At 37.3% G+C, this 25,384-nt stretch overlaps 1 protein-coding gene across 1 annotated transcript; it reads left to right on the forward strand.

Annotated features, from left to right (window-relative positions):
- Positions 1-1,614: 1,614 nt before the first annotated feature.
- Positions 1,615-17,955, forward strand: slc6a19b (solute carrier family 6 member 19b; the record flags this gene model as incomplete). The annotated part of the gene is made up of 12 exons (XM_079895865.1): positions 1,615-1,813; positions 5,059-5,199; positions 7,407-7,544; positions 7,634-7,815; positions 9,299-9,409; positions 9,524-9,636; positions 9,831-9,959; positions 14,801-14,957; positions 15,981-16,185; positions 17,060-17,219; positions 17,429-17,591; positions 17,704-17,955. 12 exons carry the CDS (start codon positions 1,615-1,617, stop codon positions 17,953-17,955), a joined length of 1,950 nt encoding a protein of 649 aa, XP_079751991.1.
- Positions 17,956-25,384: the final 7,429 nt, after the last annotated feature.

Below are 25,384 nucleotides of genomic sequence, written 5' to 3' on the forward strand. Positions count from 1 at the left end.
GTCGCCTCGGGTCATCCCCATGGTGGAGTCTCTATGGCTCCTCCCTCCTGCGCCGCCGCCGTGGGGTGCAATCTCAGCTGTGGCCTGGATCAGTCACCATCTCCCTCTGTTCAAGGCCATTCCCTGGATCACTCCTTCACCAACTCCACCCTGGATTATTCTGTTGAGCCCTGTCCCAGGTCCCCGTATTCATCCATCTGCTGGCGCAGGGGTAGCGCCTTCCGGGAGGAGGTGTACTGTCACACACACACCGTTTGGACTTTGTTTTCAGTTTGCACCGTTTCCCTTAGTTTACTATCATGGTTATTAATTGATTGGTCATTTAATTCAGCTGTGTTAACCCATTATCACTAGTATTGAAGTTCTCTCTGTTTCTGTTCAGTTTGTCTTGCCTCGTTAATGCTATGTAGATTGTTTTCTGTGTTCCTGAGACGTATATTAAAATACTCCTGTTTCTTCATGTTCGAGTTTGCTACATACTTAGCAATTATTTAACAAAAGTCCCTAAAAATAACACCTTTGCACTGGCAGAAGGTCTTTCAGGGTGGACTGTCACTATTCTCTTCAACTGTGGGTAAAAATATCAGATCATGTTGAAACAACTGATCCCAGTCTCTACAGCAACAATTTCCAGATAACAATATAAATCCATACAAACTTTCAAGATCTACAGTAGCCTTTACTAAGTAGTAAATTACTACAGTATGTTTAATTTTTTTATTATTTGTAGAAAAACTGGTAATTTTCTGGAAGGGCATTCATTATCTGTTAAGTTTATGAGGGCGTTTATGAGGGCACCCAATACAATACATAATTTAAAATATGGGGAAAACGCCTGTAAAAAATCAATACAGAATTTTTTTTCATATTAAAACAGTAAAAAAAAATGTATGGACTTTTCTTAGAATGTATTTTTGTTTTTGTATTTGTCCTTCACTCTTTGTTGTAAAATGAGAGGTGTGTGTTTGTTTTTGCAAAGAAGTTATCCCTATATTCTATATACCCGACTATGTGAATTGTGAATTGAAGGTTGCTGATAAACACATTGCAGTCCAAGCACTATGGTTTTCACATGTGAATCACAGGAAAGAATAACAAAAATATCATCCTTTATCAAGTTGGTTTAAAGTGAACTGCTTTTAATGACTCATTGAAAACTAGAAATGCTGAATAAATATATCATCTGTAATGTGACTATTTCTTCGTGTGATGTTTGGACTGTTGTTAAGGATCTTTGACACTGAAGGGTACTGACTTATCTCTGTGTCACAAAGATCGTTATCTTTAGTTATTAAACACAAGAATGGGTATGAAGTGACATGTGCCTGAGTGGATGTGTCATTGGATTCCCAATCTTTGATAAGACATTAATTATTGCCATGCGCAGAGTCTCAGTCACAGCCCTTTATCCACAGTATTCACCTGACAGGACATTTTCCCTATTTTCAAGGCACACCGTGACTCATTGACCTGGTGGGATGATGCCAAAGTTCACTACATATACTCACTCCATCCACTCAGAAAGTCCTTATCTCTGCAAGCTCCCTGCAGTCCACACCATCAGAGATTCAGCCACAGATCCTGACTGCTAACCTGCAGAGAGCCGAGGAAATCATGAAGCTGAAGTTGCCTAACCCAGGCCTGGATGACCGGATCTTGAGCCACGATGAGCTGGAACGGCTGGAGGTGGAGGAGGCTGGAGACAGACCTAAGTGGGACAACAAAGCCCAGTATATGCTGACCTGTGTGGGCTTCTGTGTGGGTTTGGGCAATGTCTGGCGTTTTCCTTACTTGTGTCAGAGTCATGGAGGAGGTGAGTGCTTACTTGCATTTATGTGGGGTGCTCTAACCATTTCCCATTCTCAGTGACCTTATGGGCTATCATTCTTCATGCTATCTCTATGCTTAATGTTCACATCTGTTTTGATGGCGTTGATCCAGTGAGTTCATTGCCATCCACTTCTTCTGATTCCAATGACCATTCCCAACATTACTGACTTCTTTAGCTTGTTTGCACGCATAACCTGGCTACAGTAAGTCAGTCATAGTCATTTTAGCATCTCGTGACGTCTCTGGTTTTATGCGATCCAGTACTTCTTTATAGTTTTCCAGCTGCATGGTATTTGTTAGTTTCCACCAGCATTACATTTCGAATTGATCACTTTTCCTGCCATCGGCCTTTCTTAGTGTCCAGCTCTCACACCCATGCACCGTTGTGAGATAATGTGTTAAATTAAATGTGTTGGACCAATTTAATTGGTTCATATGAATTATGAATATAATTCTCATATGATGCAATTAGTGAGAGTAAGAAAAGTATGTTTAATGGAGTTTTTTGCTTTACATAGTAGAAGAAACATCATTTGTTTTTACATTTTTGAATTGTCTGTTCATAAGCAGTATCATTTTATATTCCCCCTTTGCAAATCTAAAAAAAAGAATTATTGCCATCTCAAAAGAATAGAATAACATATTTATTGATATATCCAAATAGTAGCACATTAAAAATAATAATAAATATTGTTATAGTATATATTTTTGAGGAGGTATTGATTTTAATAAGGAATATAAAATCAACTTGGACTTTGTTCAACATCTATTTGCATTTCCCACTGAAACTGTATATATTAAAATGTATATTTCAGTTGAAAATACATACACTGTAAAAAATTTCTAACCCTCCCAAATCAAAAATTTCAAGTGACCGATAACATCTAAATTTTTCAATTGGCCCAAGTGAAATTCTGTAAATTTCAATTGGCCCAAGTGAAAATCTGTCAATTTAATTTTATAATTTACAGAATTTCACTTGGGCCAATTGAAAAATTTAGATGTTATCGGTCACTTGAAATTTTTGATTTGGGAGGGTTAGAAATTTTTTACAGTGTATAAAAAACTTTTATACCCAGTTAAAACTAGCAGATTTCAATTTTGGGTTTTTTTTTGTAATATGAACCTCACAATACAGTAAAAATGTCCTGTGAACCATTTGCCATGCTTTTGTTATTTAGCTTTTCTTAAACAGTCCCAACTTTTAAAATGGCTTTTATGCAAATATTATTGTTTTACCCTTGTCCCAAACCCAGACTTTCAGTCTTAAACTATATGAAAATCCAATACAAAGACAATACAATATCAAAAAAATTTGTGAAAATTACAACCTTTACACAAATTATGTTCCTCAATTGCAGCATTCACCACAACCAACAGTTTTTGTGTGCTTGTTTACCAGAACAGTGTTGATGAAGAGCACGCCAGAGATGAAATATGAGATATTTGATATGTGAATTAAACAAAGAAAAATAACCAGTTTTTAAAAGTGTTTTTAAATTAATTAATTATTTATTTATAGGATACATAAATTGCAAACTAAAATTTGGCTTAGCAGACAAAATAGTCTTACATTTCAAAATAATATTAAAAATATTTAAAATGTGTTTTTACAGAACATTTTTGAACACAATATATCATTTTAATTAGTTGAGGTTAAGAAAAAGAGTATACTTTACAATAAGGTCTCATTTGTTAACATTTGTTAATGTATAACTGAAATGAATTGACAATGAGCAATACATTTTTTGTTAGTTAATAAAAATACACATTAGTTCACAGTGCATTAACTGATGTTAACAAACACAACTTTTGATTTTAATAATGTAACTGTTGACATAAACATGAACTAAGATTAATAAATGCTGTAAAATTATTCTTATTTGATGTTAACTAAAAATCTATAATTATCTCATACTTTCACTAGTTTGTCCAATTAAAGAAACTGTGAAAGTAAGAAAGGTGTGTTTAAATTGTGTTTTCTTCCTCTCTCCATAGTTGAAATAACATATTTAATATTAATTAAATTGGATAATTGTTTTTCCAGTCATCTCAAAGGAAAAAGTGTCCCAATTTACCTGAATTCACCCCTAAATACAAACATTAATAAACGTTCGCAATGATTACCAGAGCTTCTAAAATACCTTAGTTATTAAAGTTATTGTTATTGCATCAGAATTAAACAAATTAAGATTCTGAACGCTTTTTATGCTATTTGAAGGGGATCCTGCATTCATTTATTATGACTTTACAGTAGTACATTAATTTTAGTGAATATGTAGCTATGTTCTCTGAGATGGCAATGAACTATGATTACTCTGATATAAATTTGTGTAATGGATTTTCTTTTATGAGATGCTATCATAACTTAGGCTCTTAAAGTGTCATGTTAGTTTTCACAGGTTCCCTGCAAGTGCCATAAATATAAGTCATTTTTTAACAGACCTCAGCTCAAGGTTAACTAGACAGCATGGTAAGATCACTTTAAGTGAGAAAATCTTAAAGGGTCACAGCGTCGCAGACAACCATTAACTCAACTACAGTGAAAATGACTGACAGTTCTGGAAATGACTTTGCTCCTTTTAAGTATCAAAAAAGCATTAATGGAAATGTACAACAGAATAAGTAATATATTTCACACAGCCTACGATTTTATAAAATGAAATATAAATAAAAAGGCAATCTTAAGTCACCATGAAATCCAAATGATCAGTTCTTCTTCTTTTTTTTTGGCATATTGCAGTATTTATTATAAATGATTTATTCATGCACACACACACATGTGTATTTTATTCATGTGCCCTTGTAATCTTTAATCAAAATAACTTCCCCTCCCTTTTTCAACAACATCTCTTCTCTAATGTTTACTAGCGCGAGTCGGGGACAACCTGTCACTCACATGACATCACAGCAATAGCAAACCCCAACCGGTCTTTGGTGTTTTATGCCCCCAACGTCGCCTTCCAGGCAGCGAGGGGATGGGTAGGTTTAAGGTTGAGGGTAGGGTTAGCTGCCTCTAAGGAGCCATTGGGGGCATAAAACACCATCGAGCCCGCAACCACCCATCGTCAACGATCTAATCAACTGCTGATTAAGTCCCGCCCTACATTTTTTCTTGTTCGAGAAGCCGTTTCACTTTTGTAGCCTAAATGAAGGAAAAAACACAGTGGCTACAGAAAACACAAACCCATGACATGCTGAATGAAAATAAAAGACCTTTTCTTTCAGGTGCCTTTATGATTCCCTTCTTAATCCTGCTGGTTTTTGAGGGAATCCCTCTTCTTCATCTGGAGTTTGCCATTGGTCAGCGGCTAAGGAAAGGCAGTGTGGGGGTGTGGAGTACTATTAACCCCTACATGCTCGGAGTTGGTGAGCAAAATATGAAATATTATATTAAATATAATACAGATAGACAGACAGACATGTTACCAGAGGTGTAAAGAAGAGTGCCTGAAAACCATACTTAAGTAAAAGCACAGACACCTTACAGTGAAAATGATTCCATAACAAGTTACAAGTTAACAATTTCAATACCACTTGAGTATAAGTCTTAGAGTATCTGATTTTACTTCAGTATTTTACTCAGACTGAATATAGGCTCAAAGATAGTCCTCAACACCTAATCAGTGAATAATAAGAAACAGTTGATTTGTGAGGAGAGCAATCACGTTTATTTTCTAAAGTCTAAATAAAACTGAACACCTCAATATTGCAATCAACACAACAGCCTCTGAAACATCTACAGACCCAAGTCTCAATTAAGCTCAAGTGCACAGAAAGTATAGCCTTGTTGACAAGTTTGGGTGAGTAAGGGCAAAACGCACAAGATATAGTACCTTCAATGCCTTGTAGATGGCAATATTGCTTCTTTTGTAACAGAAATGACGTTTGTGACCGAAGCACTCTCCTCGGACAGCACGCCAAATACGCATACCATTTTATTTTTTCATTACAAATGTACAGGGCCTAAAAGCAACACTCGGCAAGTGCCAAACGACGTTGGCGAGTATATGAAATGGTGTAACTTGTCAGTCGGCCGGTAACATTTTTATGAATTCTAAAATTCCATGGACGTGGACAGTTGACGGGCTGGCGCTGCATTGTTACGAAAGTTTATGCCTTGACAATTTAAATATTCAAGTGCAAGAAGACCCGAAAGGGAGCACATTCCATTACGCGCAAACATCCGAATCGCCTCATCTCAGACATTGCGCGAATACTAAACTGCACGATGTATTAAAAGCATTTAAAAACCATAGTATACAGTAGCATAGTAATATTGTGAATACACAGGCATATAAACCTATGGGCTTTATTTACATATGTGTGTAGGTTTCTTACCTGCGTCTCAGAGCGGCTCCATTCACAGTAACGTTAGCCTACATGCTGCTCCACACGAACTGTTAAACATTTCAGCCTGATCTCACGGCAATTCGTACGAATTCTACGAGGTGGCTAATTCGTACGAATTCATACTACCTCACTCGTACGAATTCGTACGATTTTTGCTAAATCGTACATATTTTACGAATTTCCAATTCGTATGAATTCATACGAATGACCTACCCCTGACCCCGCCCCTACCCATCACGTGGGTTTAGACAAATCGTACAAATTCGTACGACCTCACTCATACGAATTCGTACTAATTGGTCGTGAGATAGCGTTGAACATTTATTTGTGTGGAGCGCGTCTCAAACTCCATCTCTGCATATGTTGTGAGTTTGGGTTGCTTATAACATTCATCTGGGAACACAATGTGTGCCATTTCATCAGATTTGTAAGGTAAACCATTTATAAACCTACGCCAACCGCAACTCTTGCTTTGAGTTCGCATGTTTTGACGTCCACTTATTCTTGTTCAAGAAATTACAGTAGCTGTAGCATTTCTGTCATAAAGAAGTGGCCAAATATTAAAGATTAAGTAAACATTTGAATCAAATGTCTTCGGCCAAAATTAAACAAGGGTTTGAGCAGTAAAGTGTAACAATCAATAGGTGAATTTTTATAAAAAAAAAAAAAAAAGATCAGATTACTTGATTAATCATCAAAATAATCAACCGATTACACTGACTGTTTACTTGTCTTTAATAATTTTTTTAATTCTAGTAGTTTTAGCTGCAGTATCGAAATTGGAATAGAGAATTGTGAATGTTCACTGGTATCTAAACTTTTGGTGTCATAACTGCCTGTTTTTGCAAAAACAGTTTCATGGCAAAGTTTCATATAAAAAAAATATTTATGGCCAGTATATTTTCTTCTGTCACCAGCGCTGCCACAGGAGAAATGAAAACAGAAGACAGAAGAAAATGTACTGCCCATATTAAATATTTTTTTACTGGCCATGAAACTTTTTTGGGCAGAAAGTTCTAGTTTTAGGCCCTGCAAACTATAAAACTGTACGCATACCAATTCAAAAATGTAGTCAAATAGAGAGTAAAGGTTGCTAATATCCTTAATACTCAGTCAAAATACAAAGTAGCCAAAAAGATACTTGAGTAGCAACTATTTACTCAAATACTATACACAACTGCATGTTATTTCCTGTGTACAAGCTAACATGTTCTGTTTCACAGGTATTGCGTCTATGTGTGTGTCCTTTCTGGTCAGTCTGTATTATAACACCATCATAGCCTGGGTCATGTGGTACTTCTTCAACTCCTTCCAGGACCCTCTGCCTTGGAGCCAGTGTCCCGTTAACGCCAACAGGACAGGTAATGTGAACATCCTGAGGAGGAACTAAAAGTTGAATGGATAGAATGGATGTTTTGTTCAAGGTTCAATGACTGTTCTTTGTTGGCAGGATTCATTTCCGAGTGTGAGAAGAGCTCACCTGTGGATTATTTCTGGTATCGTAAGACTCTTAACACTTCTGCTGCCATAGATGAGACAGGGAATCTGCAATGGTGGATGGTCCTCTGTCTGATCTCAGCCTGGGCAGTGCTGTTTGTCTGCTGTATCCGTGGGATCGAAACCACTGGAAAGGTAGAGCTGCTCAAATAACGGCACTTTGGGGGCCTGAAAATGCAAGCTTTTGAGAAAGGGTTTCAATGTGCCAGTTTTTGAAAATTATACTGCTATCGTCTCCGTGCAAACAAAAACGCCAATTTGGTAAAACAGTGATGTCATCCACATGCGTATTACGTGTTCAGTCGGCAGCATAAGACAGCGGTTTTAGTCGTTTTCGTGGATCCGTGTGAATAGGGATCGTTTTGACAACACTGTCGTCTGTATGCGGAAAAACACAAAGGAAAAACTTTTCTGTTTTTAATACACCGTTGTCACGTAAATGTGTAGGTTAACTTTATTTACACATTCCCACAATTTCCCAAAAAAGTTCTGACAAAATAAAAGCTCAAAGATTGAGCTCCTCTCACCTGGAATTTAGTCCAGCCAATAATAAACAACAGTCACTAAATAATGAACAAAGTATCACTTTTAAATATAATAGCACTTTTAATAAACACATTCATAATGTGTTTTTCATGTTCTCTTTTTTACACATTCACACAATTTCTGTGGATAGAAATTTACCGCATGTCACCAGTATTCCGCCAAAATAAAAGCTCTAAGATTTGAAGGTTTGAATGTGAATAATTTAAGACATTGGTATTGTAACTAAATATTGTCAAGTTCTATAGTGTTGCTTTCCAACATGCATGACTCATGTAATACATACAAAGAGTTTTTAATGAACAAGGAGATTCATAGGAGAATAACCAAACCAAAGACAATAACCAACAGGGAACCAATTAAATGTAAGTCCATATATACAGGGGATTGACAAAGGCAACTAAACTAGAAACTGTAACTCAAATGAGTAACTAATAAGGTTAAATCAAGAATTAAACTGCAATGAAACACAAAAACGAAAAAACGATTAAACATAACCTTGATTATATCAGGCCAATCTGTGAACAATGATTATATCATGTGTATATATTTAGACAATTGTAATTAACAGCAGTAATATTTTTTATATCTTCATTGCTATAATATAATATAATATAATATAATATAATATAATATAATATAATATAATATAATATAATATAATATAATATAATATAATATAAGTTTGGGCAACCCGTGCAAATCTATAATCATTTGTGCTCAAGTAAGACAGGTCTACCAGTAAAACAGTAATCAATACAGTTGTCAAAGGTTATCCCTTTTTATTTCATAAGAATGCTATAAATGAATTTTGAAATAAAGAATAAAGATCACTATAATGTATCGTAAGGAAGGACACATGCTTGTAAAAAAGTTCTAAACAGAACAGTTTTACAGCTTTACTGCTCTTGTGAACAATTAAAGGTTTTGTTTTAACTGTTGCAATAAAAAGGCTTATAATTCCAGAATGTCCAAAGTGTTTATCTCTAAATCAAGAGCCACGCAATGTAAAGTTTGAACTCACTGTACCATACCCAAAGATTTTATCATCAGATTTTATTTCCTCTCCTCCAAGGCTGTTTATGTGACGTCTACGTTGCCATACTTAGTCCTTACGATCTTCCTGATCAGAGGACTGACTCTGAAAGGATCCGTTGACGGCATTAAGTTCCTCTTCACTCCAGATGTGAGTGCCAAAGTCAAACAAATTCAAAAGAGATTTACTTTCATAACATACACAAAGTTTTACCACATCCATTACTATCATTAACAACTAAATTGTGTGCTTGCATGTGTGCAGTTAAATGAGTTAGCAAACCCCACCACATGGTTGGATGCAGGTGCACAAGTGTTTTATTCATTTTCTCTGGCTTTTGGAGGTCTCATCTCCTTCTCCAGCTATAACTCTGTGCAGTAAGTTCATTGTTTTAGTGTTTTTCTGTGTGTTGAGGTAGTTGAGACTAAACACAAATATCTTTCTGATTGTTGTTTTATAAAATAAAGCTATTGATTGTTATTCTTACAATCAACTTATTCTTACACCCAACTTTCTGTGCAAACACCTCAATGATTAACAATCTAATAATTATTCTCTCTCTTTCCATCAGCAATAACTGTGAGCAAGATGCGGTTATCATCTCCATCATTAACGCCTTTACCTCGATCTACGCAGCCACTGTCATCTACACCATCATTGGTTTCAGAGCTACAGAGCGATTTGATGACTGTGTAGATGGGTAAGTGCTTATTATTGTCATAACATTATCATCTGACCTTCTGTTTGGGGAAAAAGTGATTCATTGAAAAAACACAGATGTTGTAAAAGGCACTCATTTGAGTGACTCATTTGCTGTTACCTTGAATCTTATCCAAAGATTATTTTGGTATCTCTTGGCACTGAGGTTTTTGCAATTATTATAGTTAATGCAATAAACTAATATGTGAATATGAACTAACTAATGGGACATTCATACAGTTTGGTGGATGTTGGACTGAGCAGGTTTGTTGAAAACTATTTTTAAAATTAAATGATCTTATCAGAGGGAGAAAATGTCTGTCTATCTGAAAATACACTGGTCAAGCTTAGGACTCAATAACCTTGAGATACCCTTTACCCTTAGATACCAACCTAATCATCCTGACCAAATATTTCACATATTAGGAAATTTGTCCATCCTGTTACATGACATTTTTACAATGCAATATGTAGCCTATAACAGGGTGGATGTTTTATGCTAATGAAGCCAAAAACCTCCTAGCAGAAGATTAACATTCTAGAATAATTATAATAGATATATACAATCTTTTTTTTTAAAATAAAGAAACATTTTCATGTCCAGAATAAATTGCCACAACAGGGTGGACATGTTATTTCTTAATGCTATTAATATAAGTCTTCTAAAAAAATTAGGTTTATGACTTAGGATATGTTTAGATGCCAACAATGTACTAAAAATGAAAAGGTATTTCGCACGTTTGAAAAGTTTAGACTACAACGTTGTCAAAATGATCCATGTTCACACGGATTCATGAAAACAACTAAAACCGCTGTATTATGCATGCCAGGCCAGTAGTTGGCGATATCACTTTGTAAAGAAACACTACAAGTCTGTGTACATATGCATTCTTCTAGAGCGGTGAATACAAACAATCAAGATGGCCAAAGCATAGAGCAATTTTGTCCGGAAGGACGACGAGGTTGGTTTTGTTACGAAGTGGAGGACGCAGTAAGATCCATTTGCAGCTTTATTCAATAAGGGTAATCCAAACTCGTAATCCAGTAAACAGGCAGTGGTCAAGGCAGGCAGCAATAAACAGTCCAATAAACAATCCAGATAGGGGCAGGCAGAACAGAGTCAGAAACGGTAAACAGTCCAGGGTCAAAAACAGAAAACAAACACGGGAAAAACGCTCAGAAATGCAGACTAACAGTACAACAAGACTTCGCAGTGAGGGTGAGAATGTGTGAGACATAAATAGTCCATAGAATGAGGATCAGGTGTGACTGTAATCAGGAACAGTGCAGGTGAATAATGCAGTGCAGGTGTATGAAGTAATCAGTCCAGGTAGATGCAGGATGGGAAATGTAGTCTGTGAGTGAATATGATAGTCTTATGTGGAGTGCCCTCTGGTGGCTCTCAAGGGCACTCCAGCTGGTGACCGTTACATAGCCCCCCCTTTAAGGAGCGGATTCCAGACGCTCCTAAAACTGTCCAGGAGGGAGGTGAAGCGGAGGCGGACCCGGGGGCGGGATGGAGGGCCAGGCCCGTGCAGCAGAAGAGGACCTGAAGACTCCGGCAGGGCGGAAGGCCAGGGCGGAGCAGGCTGTGCAGGCGATACTGGACACCCTTCAGGCGGCCAGGAAGGAGACGACCCTACAGGCGGCCAGGGAGGAGACGACCCTTCAGGCGGCCAGGGAGGAGACGACCCTTCAGGCGGTCAGGGAGGAGACGACCCTTCAGGCGGCCAGGGAGGAGACGACCCTTCAGGCGGCCAGGGAGGAGACGACCCTTCAGGCGGCCAGGGAGTAGACGACCCTTCAGGCGGCCAGGGAGGAGATGACCCTTCAGGCGGCCAGGGAGGAGACGACCCTACAGGCGGCCAGGGAGGAGACGACCCTTCAGGCGGCCAGGGAGGCGACCATGGCACAGGAACAGACACCGGCTCAGGAACAGGAACAGACACAGGGACAGGAACAGACACCGGCTCAGGGACAGGAACAGACACCGGCTCAGCGGCGGCCATCTTGTCCGAAGACACTGGCTCGGCGGAGACCATCTTGTCCTGAGACACTGGCTCGGCGGAGACCATCTTGTCCTGAGACACTGGCTCGGCGGAGACCATCTTGTCCTGAGACACTGGCTCGGCGGAGACCATCTTGTCCTGAGACACTGGCCATCTTGTCCGAAGACACAGGCGTGGATTCGGCCATCTTGTCCGAAGACACAGGCGCAGAAAGAGGAAGAGGAACAGATTCAGGCTCAGTATCAGGATCAGATTCAGGCTCAGGAACAGATTCAGTCTCGGCGGGACGAGACTCTTGGCTCGGCTGACGTGACGTGAAGCTCTGGCTTAGACTCGGCAGACGCCAAACTCACTGAAAAATGTGAGCCGCTCAGTTGCAGGGCCAAGTCAGTATAATGTTTCAGAGTCCAGCTAGGGTGATGCAGTGGCATAAAGGAACTGAGCGGCTCGGATAGCCCTCCACGAAAAAATATCATCAGGCATATCTCATCCATAGAAGTCAGGTGGGCAAGATCCAAAAAGTCAACAATGTAATTCTCAACGGGTTGCTCTCCTTGACGGAGACGCATAATCTTGACTGCTGGATTCATGATGACGATCGCTGCTGGATCTTGGTGCGGCGAAGTCTTCTGTTACGAAGTGGAGGACGCAGTAAGATCCATTTGCAGCTTTATTCAATAAGGGTAATCCAAACTCGTAATCCAGTAAACAGGCAGTGGTCAAGGCAGGCAGCAATAAACAGTCCAATAAACAATCCAGATAGGGGCAGGCAGAACAGAGTCAGAAACAGTAAACAGTCCAGGGTCAAAAACAGAAAACAAACACGGGAAAAACGCTCAGAAATGCAGACTAACAGTACAACAAGACTTCGCAGTGAGGGTGAGAATGTGTGAGACATAAATAGTCCATAGAATGAGGATCAGGTGTGACTGTAATCAGGAACAGTGCAGGTGAATAATGCAGTGCAGGTGTATGAAGTAATCAGTCCAGGTAGATGCAGGATGGGAAATGTAGTCTGTGAGTGAATATGATAGTCTTATGTGGAGTGCCCTCTGGTGGCTCTCAAGGGCACTCCAGCTGGTGACCGTTACAGGTTTATTACTACAAGTGACCCTGGACTATAAAGCGGAAAAATTTCAGGAAAAAAGTACTCGCACATGCCTATAGACTGAACACGTAATACGCAAAAAAATTTGTGATTGTAGTTTACATTTTCAAAAGTTTGTGTTTTCATGCCCTCAAAACGCCAGTACCGTGTAAATGAATGGCTAAAACGCATAAAAAATGTCTGGTTTTAGTTAAAAAAGGTGTTGTACTGAAAATGCTACGGTTTATACATTTCCAAATACTTGGGTGTCTCAATCAGCTCCCTAGTTCAGTAATCAGGGCACTGATCAGGGAGTCAGCCTTTATAAGGGCTGTCTCAATTCTCAATCGCAAAATCTTTCCAGGACGTTTGCTCTCTGAAAAATCCCACAATTCACTGCAAAAACCAGGGAGCATCAATGCTCACTATGCTTCCTTACTGGAAATGTTGATTAATACCAGCCGTGATGTTGTACAGACGCTGTCCCAATGTGAAGTGAGCCAGGGTCCTTACCAGTGCCTGGACTCGTGTACACGATATACTGATTCACAAGCTTGGGAGCTAAGGAGCTGATTGAGATGCACCCTTACTTTGTTGGGCTGTGTCCGAAATCGCACCCTATACCCTTAAATAGGGCACTATTTGAGGGGACAGCCATTTGTAGTGGTGTCCAAAACCATAATGGCCGTTATCGAGTGCACTCATTCAATTCCATAATGCACCGCAATAAAGAGTGTATAACTGATGTACACTCAATGGCCAGAAAATACCCATAATGCACTGTGAGGCTCGTGCCGAATGAATTCCCGCGTCTCGCCAGAAAATGGCGCCTACAGCTGAATCATCCATCCATTCATTTCCAAAACCGCTGGTCCAATGTGGCTACAGCGTAATATCATACAGGTATAAATTCCTTTTTAATTGATTATTAAATTGTTTAATTTTGGTTTATACATGCTAGTTTCCATGACAGAGTCCAAGATAAATCTTTTCATTATACTGGAGCTGCCAGTTTGCTACGTTTCAAATGATTATTAAACAGCAAGCACAAACTATGCAAAAGCAGCATCCCTTCCGGAGCACTCAGTGTCCGAATTTACTCCTTTTCATTCACTCCTTTAATTCGACTATATTAGTGGGAATAGTGAATGAGTGTATAGGGGGCGATTTCGAACACAGCCCCGGAGTTGCTTTCACTCCAAGGATATGATGTCACTTTCAGCAGGTCATGTGATTTAGGGCAAAAAAGTGCTAGTAAGTAGACAAACTTATTTAGTGGTTTTACACATTTAAAAAAAAAAAAAAGTAAATGTATATACTAATACTCAAAATGGCTAAATTACTCTTAGGTACTAATCATAATGATTTTTTTGCTAATGGGATATTTCTATGCATGGAAACCTGTGGCTTGAAATTTGATATGCAAATTAAAATATGCAGTATTGTTTTATGGGGACATAAAATCCGCAATATAAACTAAATATGAAAACCACTTTTACACTTTTGCGTGAGCATTTTAAAGTATACTTCTTTGGCTTAGTTTAAGCTAGTTTGGATTAAGCTTAGTTTGTGTTATTTATACATGTAGTAATATCTTATTTTTAACATGAATAATTAGTTAATTAACTAACACTAAGATGTTGTTACATCACCTATAATGTATTAACTTTTGTTAAAGTGTTAAACCTTATTGTAAAAGTGTTTGAATGTATTTAAACTAGAATATATACCACTCATGTAATGCAGGAACATCTTGACTCTTCTGAACACGTTTGACATGCCAGAAGGATACATCAATCAGAGCAACTATCAAGAGGTTCTCCAGAGCCTCAATTCTACAAACTCTGACATCATCGGCACCCTCGCCCTGAAGACCTGTGATCTAAACAACTTTCTCAGTGAGGTACAGTATAGGGATGGGTGATGCCCATCCAAAATTACTATATCAAGGACTTCCAAGACAAATATCACTAATAGAGATACAAATATACCTCTAATAAATGAAATGAGTATAAAATGTGTAATTTTGCTAATTTACCAATATATCTTAAAAGCATTATTATTACCATAAAAATATTAACAATTAATTATTAACAATATTTAAAAATAATTATCATACAAACTTCTAATGTTAATTTGTATTAAAAAACCTGAAAATTTATTATAATAAATGTTACATTTAAAATATATTTTCTAAATGCATGTTATTGATTTCATTGTGAACGATTCATCTATGAAATTTTTTTTTTGACCTCGCAATTTTTTATTTAAATGCATAACTTGATCTTTCAGTGAAATGTCAGATTTCTCTCTTTCTTAGAATCGACTGCAAGCTTGCATTCAGATCTGCCTCCATCCAATCAGCAACCGATAGATAGACCTTATATTTCTTTTTCTTTTTTGATAATCCATTTCTCATGGATGTACATCAAAATGAGGAACAAAAAATCTTCTTTGACTTTGATATTAGAATGAATTATTGCAATAAAATCACCAGGACCTTTATGTGAGGGTCTATCCTCTCTATCCAACATGAATATCAATATTATCAATTTAATGAGAACTAATTGTACAGCATTCTTTTACTTTTAATTGAGGCATATAATTTAAAATGCGCCTTTTATGCTATTAAAAGGTTCTGAATTTTGTTTTAGAGGTCGCTTACTGAACAATAGTTTTACATGCATCCAAGGTAAAAAAAACAAAAAACACTTTAATCGACTTGTAATACGTTGCAGCATCACCTCTTTTCTCACAGTGTCTGAAACGGTTTGATAAAAAATTCTCTCTAAACCAGTCCTTTCCAAGAGAATGCACTGCTCTGATTGGTCACATGGAATTGGGTTTTGAATTTCATTATTCGTCCAAAGATTTAATACAGTTATTGTGGGATTGAAATAAACCAGTAGTTTTCACACTTTCACAGGGTGTGGAAGGAACAGGTCTGGCCTTCATTGTGTTCACTGAGGCCATCACTAAGATGCCACTGTCTCCTCTCTGGTCCGTCCTGTTCTTCATCATGCTCTTCTGCCTCGGCCTGTCCTCCATGTTTGGCAACATTGAGGGTGTTCTGGTTCCCCTGCAGGACCTGAAGGTCTTTCCTAAAAGCTGGCCCAAAGAGGCCATTTCAGGTATACAGAGACTCTGTGATTATAAACACAGGGTTTTTTTTTTTTCTTCAGCACTTCCAGAGGAACCATTTTTGGTTCCCCAAAGTATCTTTTAGTGGTCAGTTCTTAAAAGACTTTTTTCTTAGTGTGAAGGACATTTTGATCATCTAAAGAACCTTTTTACACTATAAAGAACCTTTTGTTCAATGGAAAGGTTGCATAAATGTTAAAGGGTTAGTTCACACAAAAATTCTGTCATTAATTACTCACCCTCATGTCATTCCAAAACCGTAAGACATTCGTTCATCTTCGGAACACAAATGAAGATTTTTTAATTAAATCGGAGAGCTTTCTGTCCTTCCATTGACAGCCTACACAACTACTACTTTGTAAGACATCATTACAGTAAACGATGCGACTCCAGTGGTTTAACCTCAATTTTATGAAGCGACACCTGTTGGAAATTAAAATTTTGTTAATAAAGTACTAAATTATGTTTTTTTTAGCAAATAAATCACTTATGTTGCTTCATAAAATTGAGGTTAAACTGCTGGAGTCACACGGATTACATTAATGATATAATTTCTGGGCCTGATAATGGTAGTTGCACAGGCTGTCAATGGAGGGGCAAAAAGCTCTCAGATTTCATCAAAAAGATCTTCATTTGTTCTCCGAAGATTAACGAAAGCCTTGTGGGTTTGGAACGACATGAGGGTGATTCTGTATTTAATGACAGAATTTTAATTTTTGGGTGAATTAACCCTTTAAAGGTTCTGTATGGAACCATCAATGACAATTTAAGTGAAGAATGCATTGCAGATTTTACACACCTCCATCCAAGTGATGATATTGTTTCAGAAGTAGCTTAAATTCTTCCTTTTATTGTTGACGACAGGGGTGACGTGCTTGGTCTGCTGCCTGGTTGGGCTTATATTTGTGCAGGGCTCAGGGAACTACTGGCTAGCCCTGTTCGACAGCTTCGCTGGCTCGATTCCCCTCCTCATCATTGCTTTTTCTGAGATGATTGGAGTCGTTTACGTCTATGGGATAGACAGGTAGGTCAGAGCCTAGTACTTTTGCAGTTAAATGGTTTTTAACACCTCTCGAACACATGATGGGAAGACACATTGTTTTACAGTATGCATAACAGTTTGATAATGTATCAGCAATTCACGGATGTTTTCCACGGAGTTTATGACTTTATTGTTTAGATAAAGCTCACTGAAATCAGCCATAAATGATTGTGTCTCATGTTTATGAACAGGTTCAATGAAGACCTGATATTTATGATTGGACACAAGCCTAATATATTCTGGCAAGCCACATGGAGATACATTAGTCCCCTCATCATGTTAGCCATTTTCATCTTCTACTTTTCCACCGTCGTCACCAAGGAAATCTTCTACAGTGCCTGGGACCCTGATTCGGTGATCTACAAGCTTATCAATCATTTAACATAAGCTGATTCTCATTACAAAAACTGTAATATGCAAAGCACTACTTTTGGAATTGATTAAATAATATTGTTCTCATTTATAGGAAAACTTCCCAACCCTAGAGAAGAAGCCATATCCATCTTGGATCTATGTAATAATCTTTTTCCTGGCTGGGATCCCAAGTCTGTCTGTACCCGGCACTGCTGTTTTCAGAGCCATACGAGACCGCTGCTGCAAAAAACAGCCCAGTGCCTCAGTTCAAGAACTTGATTCTGTGTCTTACAAGGTTCATATGCAGGATGAAGAACTCAAGTCACAGAAGTCACAGAAATCGGACCAAAAGATCTACAGATGAGATTCAATTGAAAGTTCTATAGTTTTATAGGAACACATCCAGAGGTTAAATAACTGCCTTTTCGGGTACTGCTGGAATATTGCCATAATGTTTTTCCTTCAAAATATTTGTCTATTTGTCAGTGTCATTAGTGGTTCCAGCTTTTGTTTCCAAGATTACAGTGAAGAGATCGATTTGCACATTATATTAGTAATATAAAATGCATGTAATTTTATAAAAAATAATGATAATGCTGTGCCATATCTGGTAGTGGCATATGGCAGGCACTTATTATGATTATATATTGATTTTAATTAGAATTTTGACTATAGAGAAACAGTATTTTTTTATATTTGACCCAGTCATGTTCTGCTATGATTTTGAGAGGATTTTCCCCATATTTCTTGCTAATAAATAAATATTTATATATAGTGATATATACACCTACTGCCTCGTTAAAAATTTTGCTCATAAAAAATCATTTGTTTTAATAATCATTCATACTAATCAGAATCAGCCATTTGGACAGTGCTGTACATTTCTTTCCATTTATATTAAATGAAAACCTGGACACATCAGGCTCTGAGACACCATTGAAGCACCTGAGGTTGCAGTAATCTTCTGCATTTAAAGCATTGAGGAATTCTTCTCGTATATCAATAAGTGATCTTTAACCAGTTGAATTGCAAAAACATTTGATAACAGATTGCTTCCTAGAAAAAAATTACCACCAGCCAAAAAAATAAATAAAATCATTTGATGAATGACCCTCTCCTCTCAAAGGAGGGATTTTTTTATATATCTGTTTTCAGATTCAACATTAACAACATAAAAAAGGCAGGAAAACATTAGCATCCAAGCTATAGATGAATACATAGTGCTGTATAAAAACAAAATATCAAAAATATCCCACCACACCACTTTATTATATGAATATAATATATGATTTTTTAAGTACCATTTTGCTTAGACTATGTGAGTTTTTCTAAATAACATAGTAGTATTTGTAGAGCAGCCTATAAACAAACTAAAGAGAAGTTATTTCTTATGAAACGTTTCTTATCTGCACGCTCTTAGAAGAAAAGGTTCCGTCAAGTGCTTCATATAAGCCTCTTTCATCATGGGATCATTTGATGGATTTAGATTTAATTATTTTTGCTTTAATTCATTTTACATTTTAATTACATTTTATGAATTAAGCTGTAAGGGGATTTACATTCAAAGACTCAGAACCACATACGATGAATGAAGACCCGAAGTCAGAATTAAAAGATTTACTGAAGATAGTTTGCAGTTTCATCAGGCAGAAGTCAGCTTCAAGACTCACACAGGAGTTCGTAGGCCGCCCCGCTTACAGCTACAAAGATCACAGCAGTTATACCCTTCACCAAGGTCTAAGCTACATCATTGCTTACAGGTTGCAGTTTCTGATTGGCTAAGAAATAGATAAACATAGTAATTTTCCACACATATACAGATAGATTTAAGCATATCTCCATCGATTATGCAGCTGACACTTGGACCCTGAAGTTAGGCACGTCGTGACCTTCCAGTTTGCAGATCTGGGTTTCTGGGCGCCAGCATGTCCAGGGGTGCGTTCTCCGATAACGTTGTCTCTTAGCGCGCTACGAAGACTCAAAAGGTACACCTTAACTACAGTTATACCTTTCCTACGTGTGTTCTCCGAACTATACCTTAGGATGTTGCTTAAGGTAAACCTTCTTAAGTTCGACCTTAGCAGGCGCTGTCCATGGTGGAGGCGCTGAATAGGTTGATATCGATGCCTCGATGATCGATTGTGCGCTCTTTCCTTCACAGCGGTATAGGTAAAGTATTGAGAAAACAATGTTCTTTATAAAGAAGTGTTTTAGAAATAGTACAAACTGCATTTATCGGGCTCATTGAAATATGTACATGCAGAAATAAATATGAGTGTAGTCCTATGTGTTTATAATTTAGCAAGTGTGCAATCCCAAACCCTCACGGCCATAAGTGTGTTAATGTTCTCCACAACGTATGCTGATTATCCACCAGCCATGTAGTTGACATACACTAACTGGCTCCGCGGACGGCGCCGTCTTTGATTTAAAACAAGTAGGCCTACTCGCTGTCTCGCTGCCATAGCTATAAAGTTTGTGCAACTCATCTTTCTTTATATAGACTCCTAAGCCTTTTCTGTCAAATGGTTCGCCAGCTGATGTGCCTTAGGATAGTAATTAAAAAAACTAACAACCATTAGTGTATGGAAACTTTATTAATGAAAACACTTCCATACACTGGGTGTAGGCTATAACAACTTAAGTATTTTATGTGTAAAATTTTAAAGTAAAGTAAAAATGTAATTTTAATACTAAATCAGATTTTATATTAAATGTTCATAGTCAATTTTCTATGTGTAATTAAACTGCGATGTAAAAAAGCTTTTTGCGTAGTGGTGGCCACTAGCGGTATGAACCGTCAGCAGCGATAAGGTATAGCTAAGAGCGCTCCAGACCAACCTTACGAACGTATGACTTACAGAAGGTATACTTAACTAAGAAGGTTTCGGAAACCACGTATTAACGATAAGGTACTTCTTAAGGTACAACTTAAGAACGACGTAGCGTTAAGGTAGTTTCGGAGAACGCACCCCTGAACAACAACTCAGTCAATCTCCAATAATGCCATTTTTACTGAATATTGCAACATCAATAAATTTTATTTATTCTCAAAGTTTTATACAAAAACTAGAATAGATGTTTTGTTTGAATTATTGACAACAAGAAGAAACGACTTTCTTGATTGCATGTGTGTGCATCAGCTTTTTGTAACAAAACCCAACTTCTTGGTGAGTTTTTTTTTTTGCTACATTTTCTTGTCACAAATTAGTTAATTGTCACTACATAATATTGACATAATATCTAACAACTACATATTTAAATATAAAACAGTGGTCAAATATGAAAAAGTTTCCAATGATATATAGTTTGTCAAGATTAGTTTAGGTTTGGTATAGAATATTACCGTTTTAAATGACTTTGGGCCCACCGGTGGGCCGGTGACACTTAAGGGTTAACCTGTAACCAAAAAGACTAACACACACACCAACACACAGCTTTTCCAAGGTTGGATTTGGCCAGGGTCTAACTATAAACAAGAGAGTCATCTCAAAACATCAAGATATTGCGTTCTTTCTCTCAAGGAGAGCTACACTTTAGTCTAACTGGAAAGCAGAGGCGGACAGAGTACACAGCTTCATTACTTGAGTAAAAGTACAGATACCCCTTGCTAAATTTTACTCAAGTACAAGTAAAAGTAGGCTACTACAGTCAGATGTCTACTTAAGTAAAAGTACTAAAGTACTTGTTTTTAAAAGTACTTGAGTATCAAGAGTACAAGAGTACATTTTCTAAATATTGCATTACTACTGCCACAGTGCTTACATTGGTAAACACAGCAAACACTTGAACCGAAAACTATCATTAACTTGTTCAGAAAATTTAAATAGTCTGGCGAGGTGGGGCCACGGGTTGGCACATTCCCGGGATGCGATATTTTTTTTCCCAGGATGGTAGGGGAAGACTCATGAATATTCATTAGGGAAGTCATCCCTGATTGGTCTGATGACCTACCCCTAAACCTACCCGTCACTGGGGGTCTTATGACCTCCATAACCCCGCCCCTAAACCTACCCGTCACTGGGGTTAAGACCAATCAGAGATTACTTCCCTAATGAATATTCATGAGTCTTCCCCTACCATCCTGGGAAAAGAAATATCGCTCCCGGGATGGACCTGCTGCGTCTTCATCCATTGTTTCGCCCATGGTTTCTTCTCTTATCTAAATCAGACCATGGAGTTGACTTTGGCGGAAAGCTGAAGGTGATTGCTGATAGGCTGTCCCAATCAGTGGCGCCTGCACAATCCAATCACATTTGAGAGGGTTTCCGAGATGTTTCTTTTTTCCTTTTTTTTTTTTTTTTTTTTTAGAAGTAATGGGTACTCACAGTTATGGATAGAAATGTAGCGGAGTAAAGAGTACAATATTTGCCTCTCAAATGTACTTGAGTAAAGTCATGAGTACTCCCCAAAAATGATACTCGAGTAAAGTACAGATCCCTCAAAATTGTACTTAAGTATACTGTACTCAAGTAAATGTACTCAGTTACTGTCCGGCTCTGCTGGAAAGTAAGGCTTTAACTGAGAAATGGTCCCTTAAACTATAGACTTCAATGACCCCTGTGACCATTGCTGTCAGAGGACCCTAGAAAAACAGATGAACACATGTTGAAGACATTTCTCAAACACAAAACGAGTCTATTTTTCATTTCTGGAAATCGGGCTAAATGAGCAAGCACTGTTACTGCATTCAGATATCAAATACAGACATTAGAGAATACAAGAAAAGAACATTTCAGTAATCACACTGGTAACTGCTATAACAAAGTAAAATCTCACAAGCCTAGAGAAGTCATTTAACTCATGTGATATTTATTAGGAAAAATATTAATTAATACCTTAAGTATAATCACGTATTACATATACATTGAAGCAGCAGTTTATTCCAAAATCCACACCCTTCAAAGCTCCATCATGCCTTACATGCTGCATTGCACTGGCTTGACAAAGATGATCAATGAAATAAAATTTTATAAGCATTAGGAACTAAACAAACATGCATAACATTAACACAAGACAATAACAGAAGAAACTGAAGGGCTTAAATACAGGATGATGAACATAATATACAACAGGTGAGCTCTAATCAATTAAACATTGAAAACATTAATAACTATGACAACCAAATAAACACACTGGAACTGAACACAGGCAAAATAAGACAAAATAATATCAAAATAAAAGTCCATGGACAGACACAGAGAAATTGTGACACAAGCTCTTACAAGCACAAGATTTTTTACTAGAAGAAAAAACCCCTGAAATAACCCATTAATTATGAAAGTATTACACAATCATTTAAGATGTTTCTCCTTGTATGGAACCCTTTTTTGGCATTCTTTAAAACCCTGGCTTCTATATAGAACCCCATGGAACCTTTTTTTCTAAGCGTGTGGGATCTAGTGATGAATCCACTTGTTATGTTATTAATATGTTGAGAATATGCTAGAATTAGGTTCTTCATGGGCTAAGAGTGGGCGGTGGTATACACAAACACACATTAAAAAAAATAGTAGGCTTACAATAATAAAATGACAAATTCGTAGACCAAAATAAACATAGCACCATTTCTGAAAACAATGAATCATTTGATAAAGTATAGCCTAGGGGTTGGACTTTTATTGTTTTGTTATCTGAAGTGTAGCGGTGAGATAAAGAGCATTCATTATATGATCATCTGAAGAGTTCAAGAGGCTGCATTTTGTACAGATGTCAATTGTATTGTAATCTGTAAACATTGTTGTTAAACAGTAATTTGTGAATGATGGCCATAACATTTTTTTCTGATATATAATAATAATAAACTGATTCTGATTGCATATTAATTGATCACAAAACTGAATCATATCAGGGCACTGCAAATAAACGGATATCTAATTATGCAACGTGATCTCATGAGAATACGTGTGTATTTTTACGTAAAGTGTAGTTCTACCAAACGTACATTTACTTACGTTTTATACACACAAAAACGTATAATACTGACGTATTTACAGCACTAAAACGCAAAATATGTACGTATTGACAGCACAAAAACGTAAATTATTTAGGTATGAACAACTCTACCGACGTACAAATTTGTACGTATTCCTATTTATGCATATTCAAATCGTGGAATTAATGTTTTGACTCTATTGCATTCAATAGTCTTATCAATTACGTTTTCAGTCGCATTTATTAAATGCAGTTTACTCAAGAAATAATAACATTTCGCTCTGTTCGTACCTTCTGCCGCAAACTCGTTTCGGAGGATTAGCCTACATGGTGTTAAACAAGACTGCACTTTAAAACCTTTAAAATACCTTCTTTAATCGTTTAACCATTTTGTAATATTTAGTTTATTTACCGTCCGTGAGACACATGAACCATAATACACCAACCCAACATAAATTCACAAAAGACATCAATTTTATTAGCTTGATAATCCAAATCTTTAGAATCCATACGTTTGCAAGGAAGAGATCCAAATTCAGCCCTTTATCCAGTGATCTTCATCTCCATTCTCAGCAGCGACCGTAAATGTCAAATCCCGCGCTCGTGATTAATTCAAATTAAAAAATTGCGCCCTCAAGAAGAAGCGTACAACATGTTTTACGGCAGTGATATCAAACGCTCATTGGCTCTCGCCCATGCTCTCGCCAGTTCGTCACAGATTGCGACATGCCGTGTTTCAGTCGGTAAACTACATTTGAAATGGAGAAGCGCGCGCGCCTTCACACAGAGCGAAGCCGGATTAACATTTTCATGGATTAATAACTTAAATTCTGCTCTGTACCTCATTCAAAACTATTATATACTGACAGAGAGGACTGCGACTGCAACACATCGTCATGTGAACGACTTTTGGTACCGGTTTTGACATTTTCGCAATAAATAAATTATTGTGATTACTTAGTATGTTGTTTTTCTTCATAATTGTAGCCTATGTAGTTTTAAGAAATGGTTATGGGTAGGAGTAGGATTAGCTGCTCAAAATATCTTTTAATGCTATATTGTTATAAAATTGCCATTTCCCTACACATCTTTATATTCTGTATAAAATGGGTATGTTTTAGGTTTGGGAGTAGGGTTAAGGGATCTTCCATTTATCTATAAAACGGTAAAAGGTAAAAATTATACAGATATCTTTATGATATGAAAGATTCGTAAATATTTAATGTATTTTAGCTGTAAAAACGTAATAATGTTACGTTTAATTGTTGCAAATACGTCCATATTTTTTTAGATAGTTTTCTATCTTTGAAAATTACGTATTAATACCTACGTATTAACAATGAGACCAGGCTGAATTATAACATCACTATGTTGATGTTATACTGTGTGAGTGCATGTGTATGAGATTTGAGTGACAGCTTGGTCTTTTTTTTTTTTTTGTGATGTGGGGGGTGAACGGTGACATTGTCCCCCCTCGGTGTCACGTGCTGTGGAATATGCTGGCTGCCTTTGTCAGCCTGTGACTCGTTCTGCTTTTCTGGCAGTTTCATACAATGGTGCCCTCATGCACTATGATGTTATCAAGCCCCTCACAGTATGACTGCTGGAATTCAGGCCTGCATGGAAGCATCCTTACCTGGGACACATGGATAGCACAACCTTGAGACACAGCAAGCGCTCATAGCAAGGAGGACTCCAGGAGTCAAATATCAGGTGACTTTCTTTTTTTTTCTTTTTTTGGTTTAAATATTTGAATATTATGTGTACCACGCTGAAAGTCTGGGAATCTAAATTTTATAGAACAGCGGAATAGAACATCATAAAACTGTAACTGTTATGATGCAAAATGAGAAAGAAAT

Source organism: Squalius cephalus, assembly GCF_949319135.1.
Source record: "Squalius cephalus genome assembly, chromosome: 15".
Lineage (NCBI taxonomy): Eukaryota > Metazoa > Chordata > Actinopteri > Cypriniformes > Leuciscidae > Squalius > Squalius cephalus.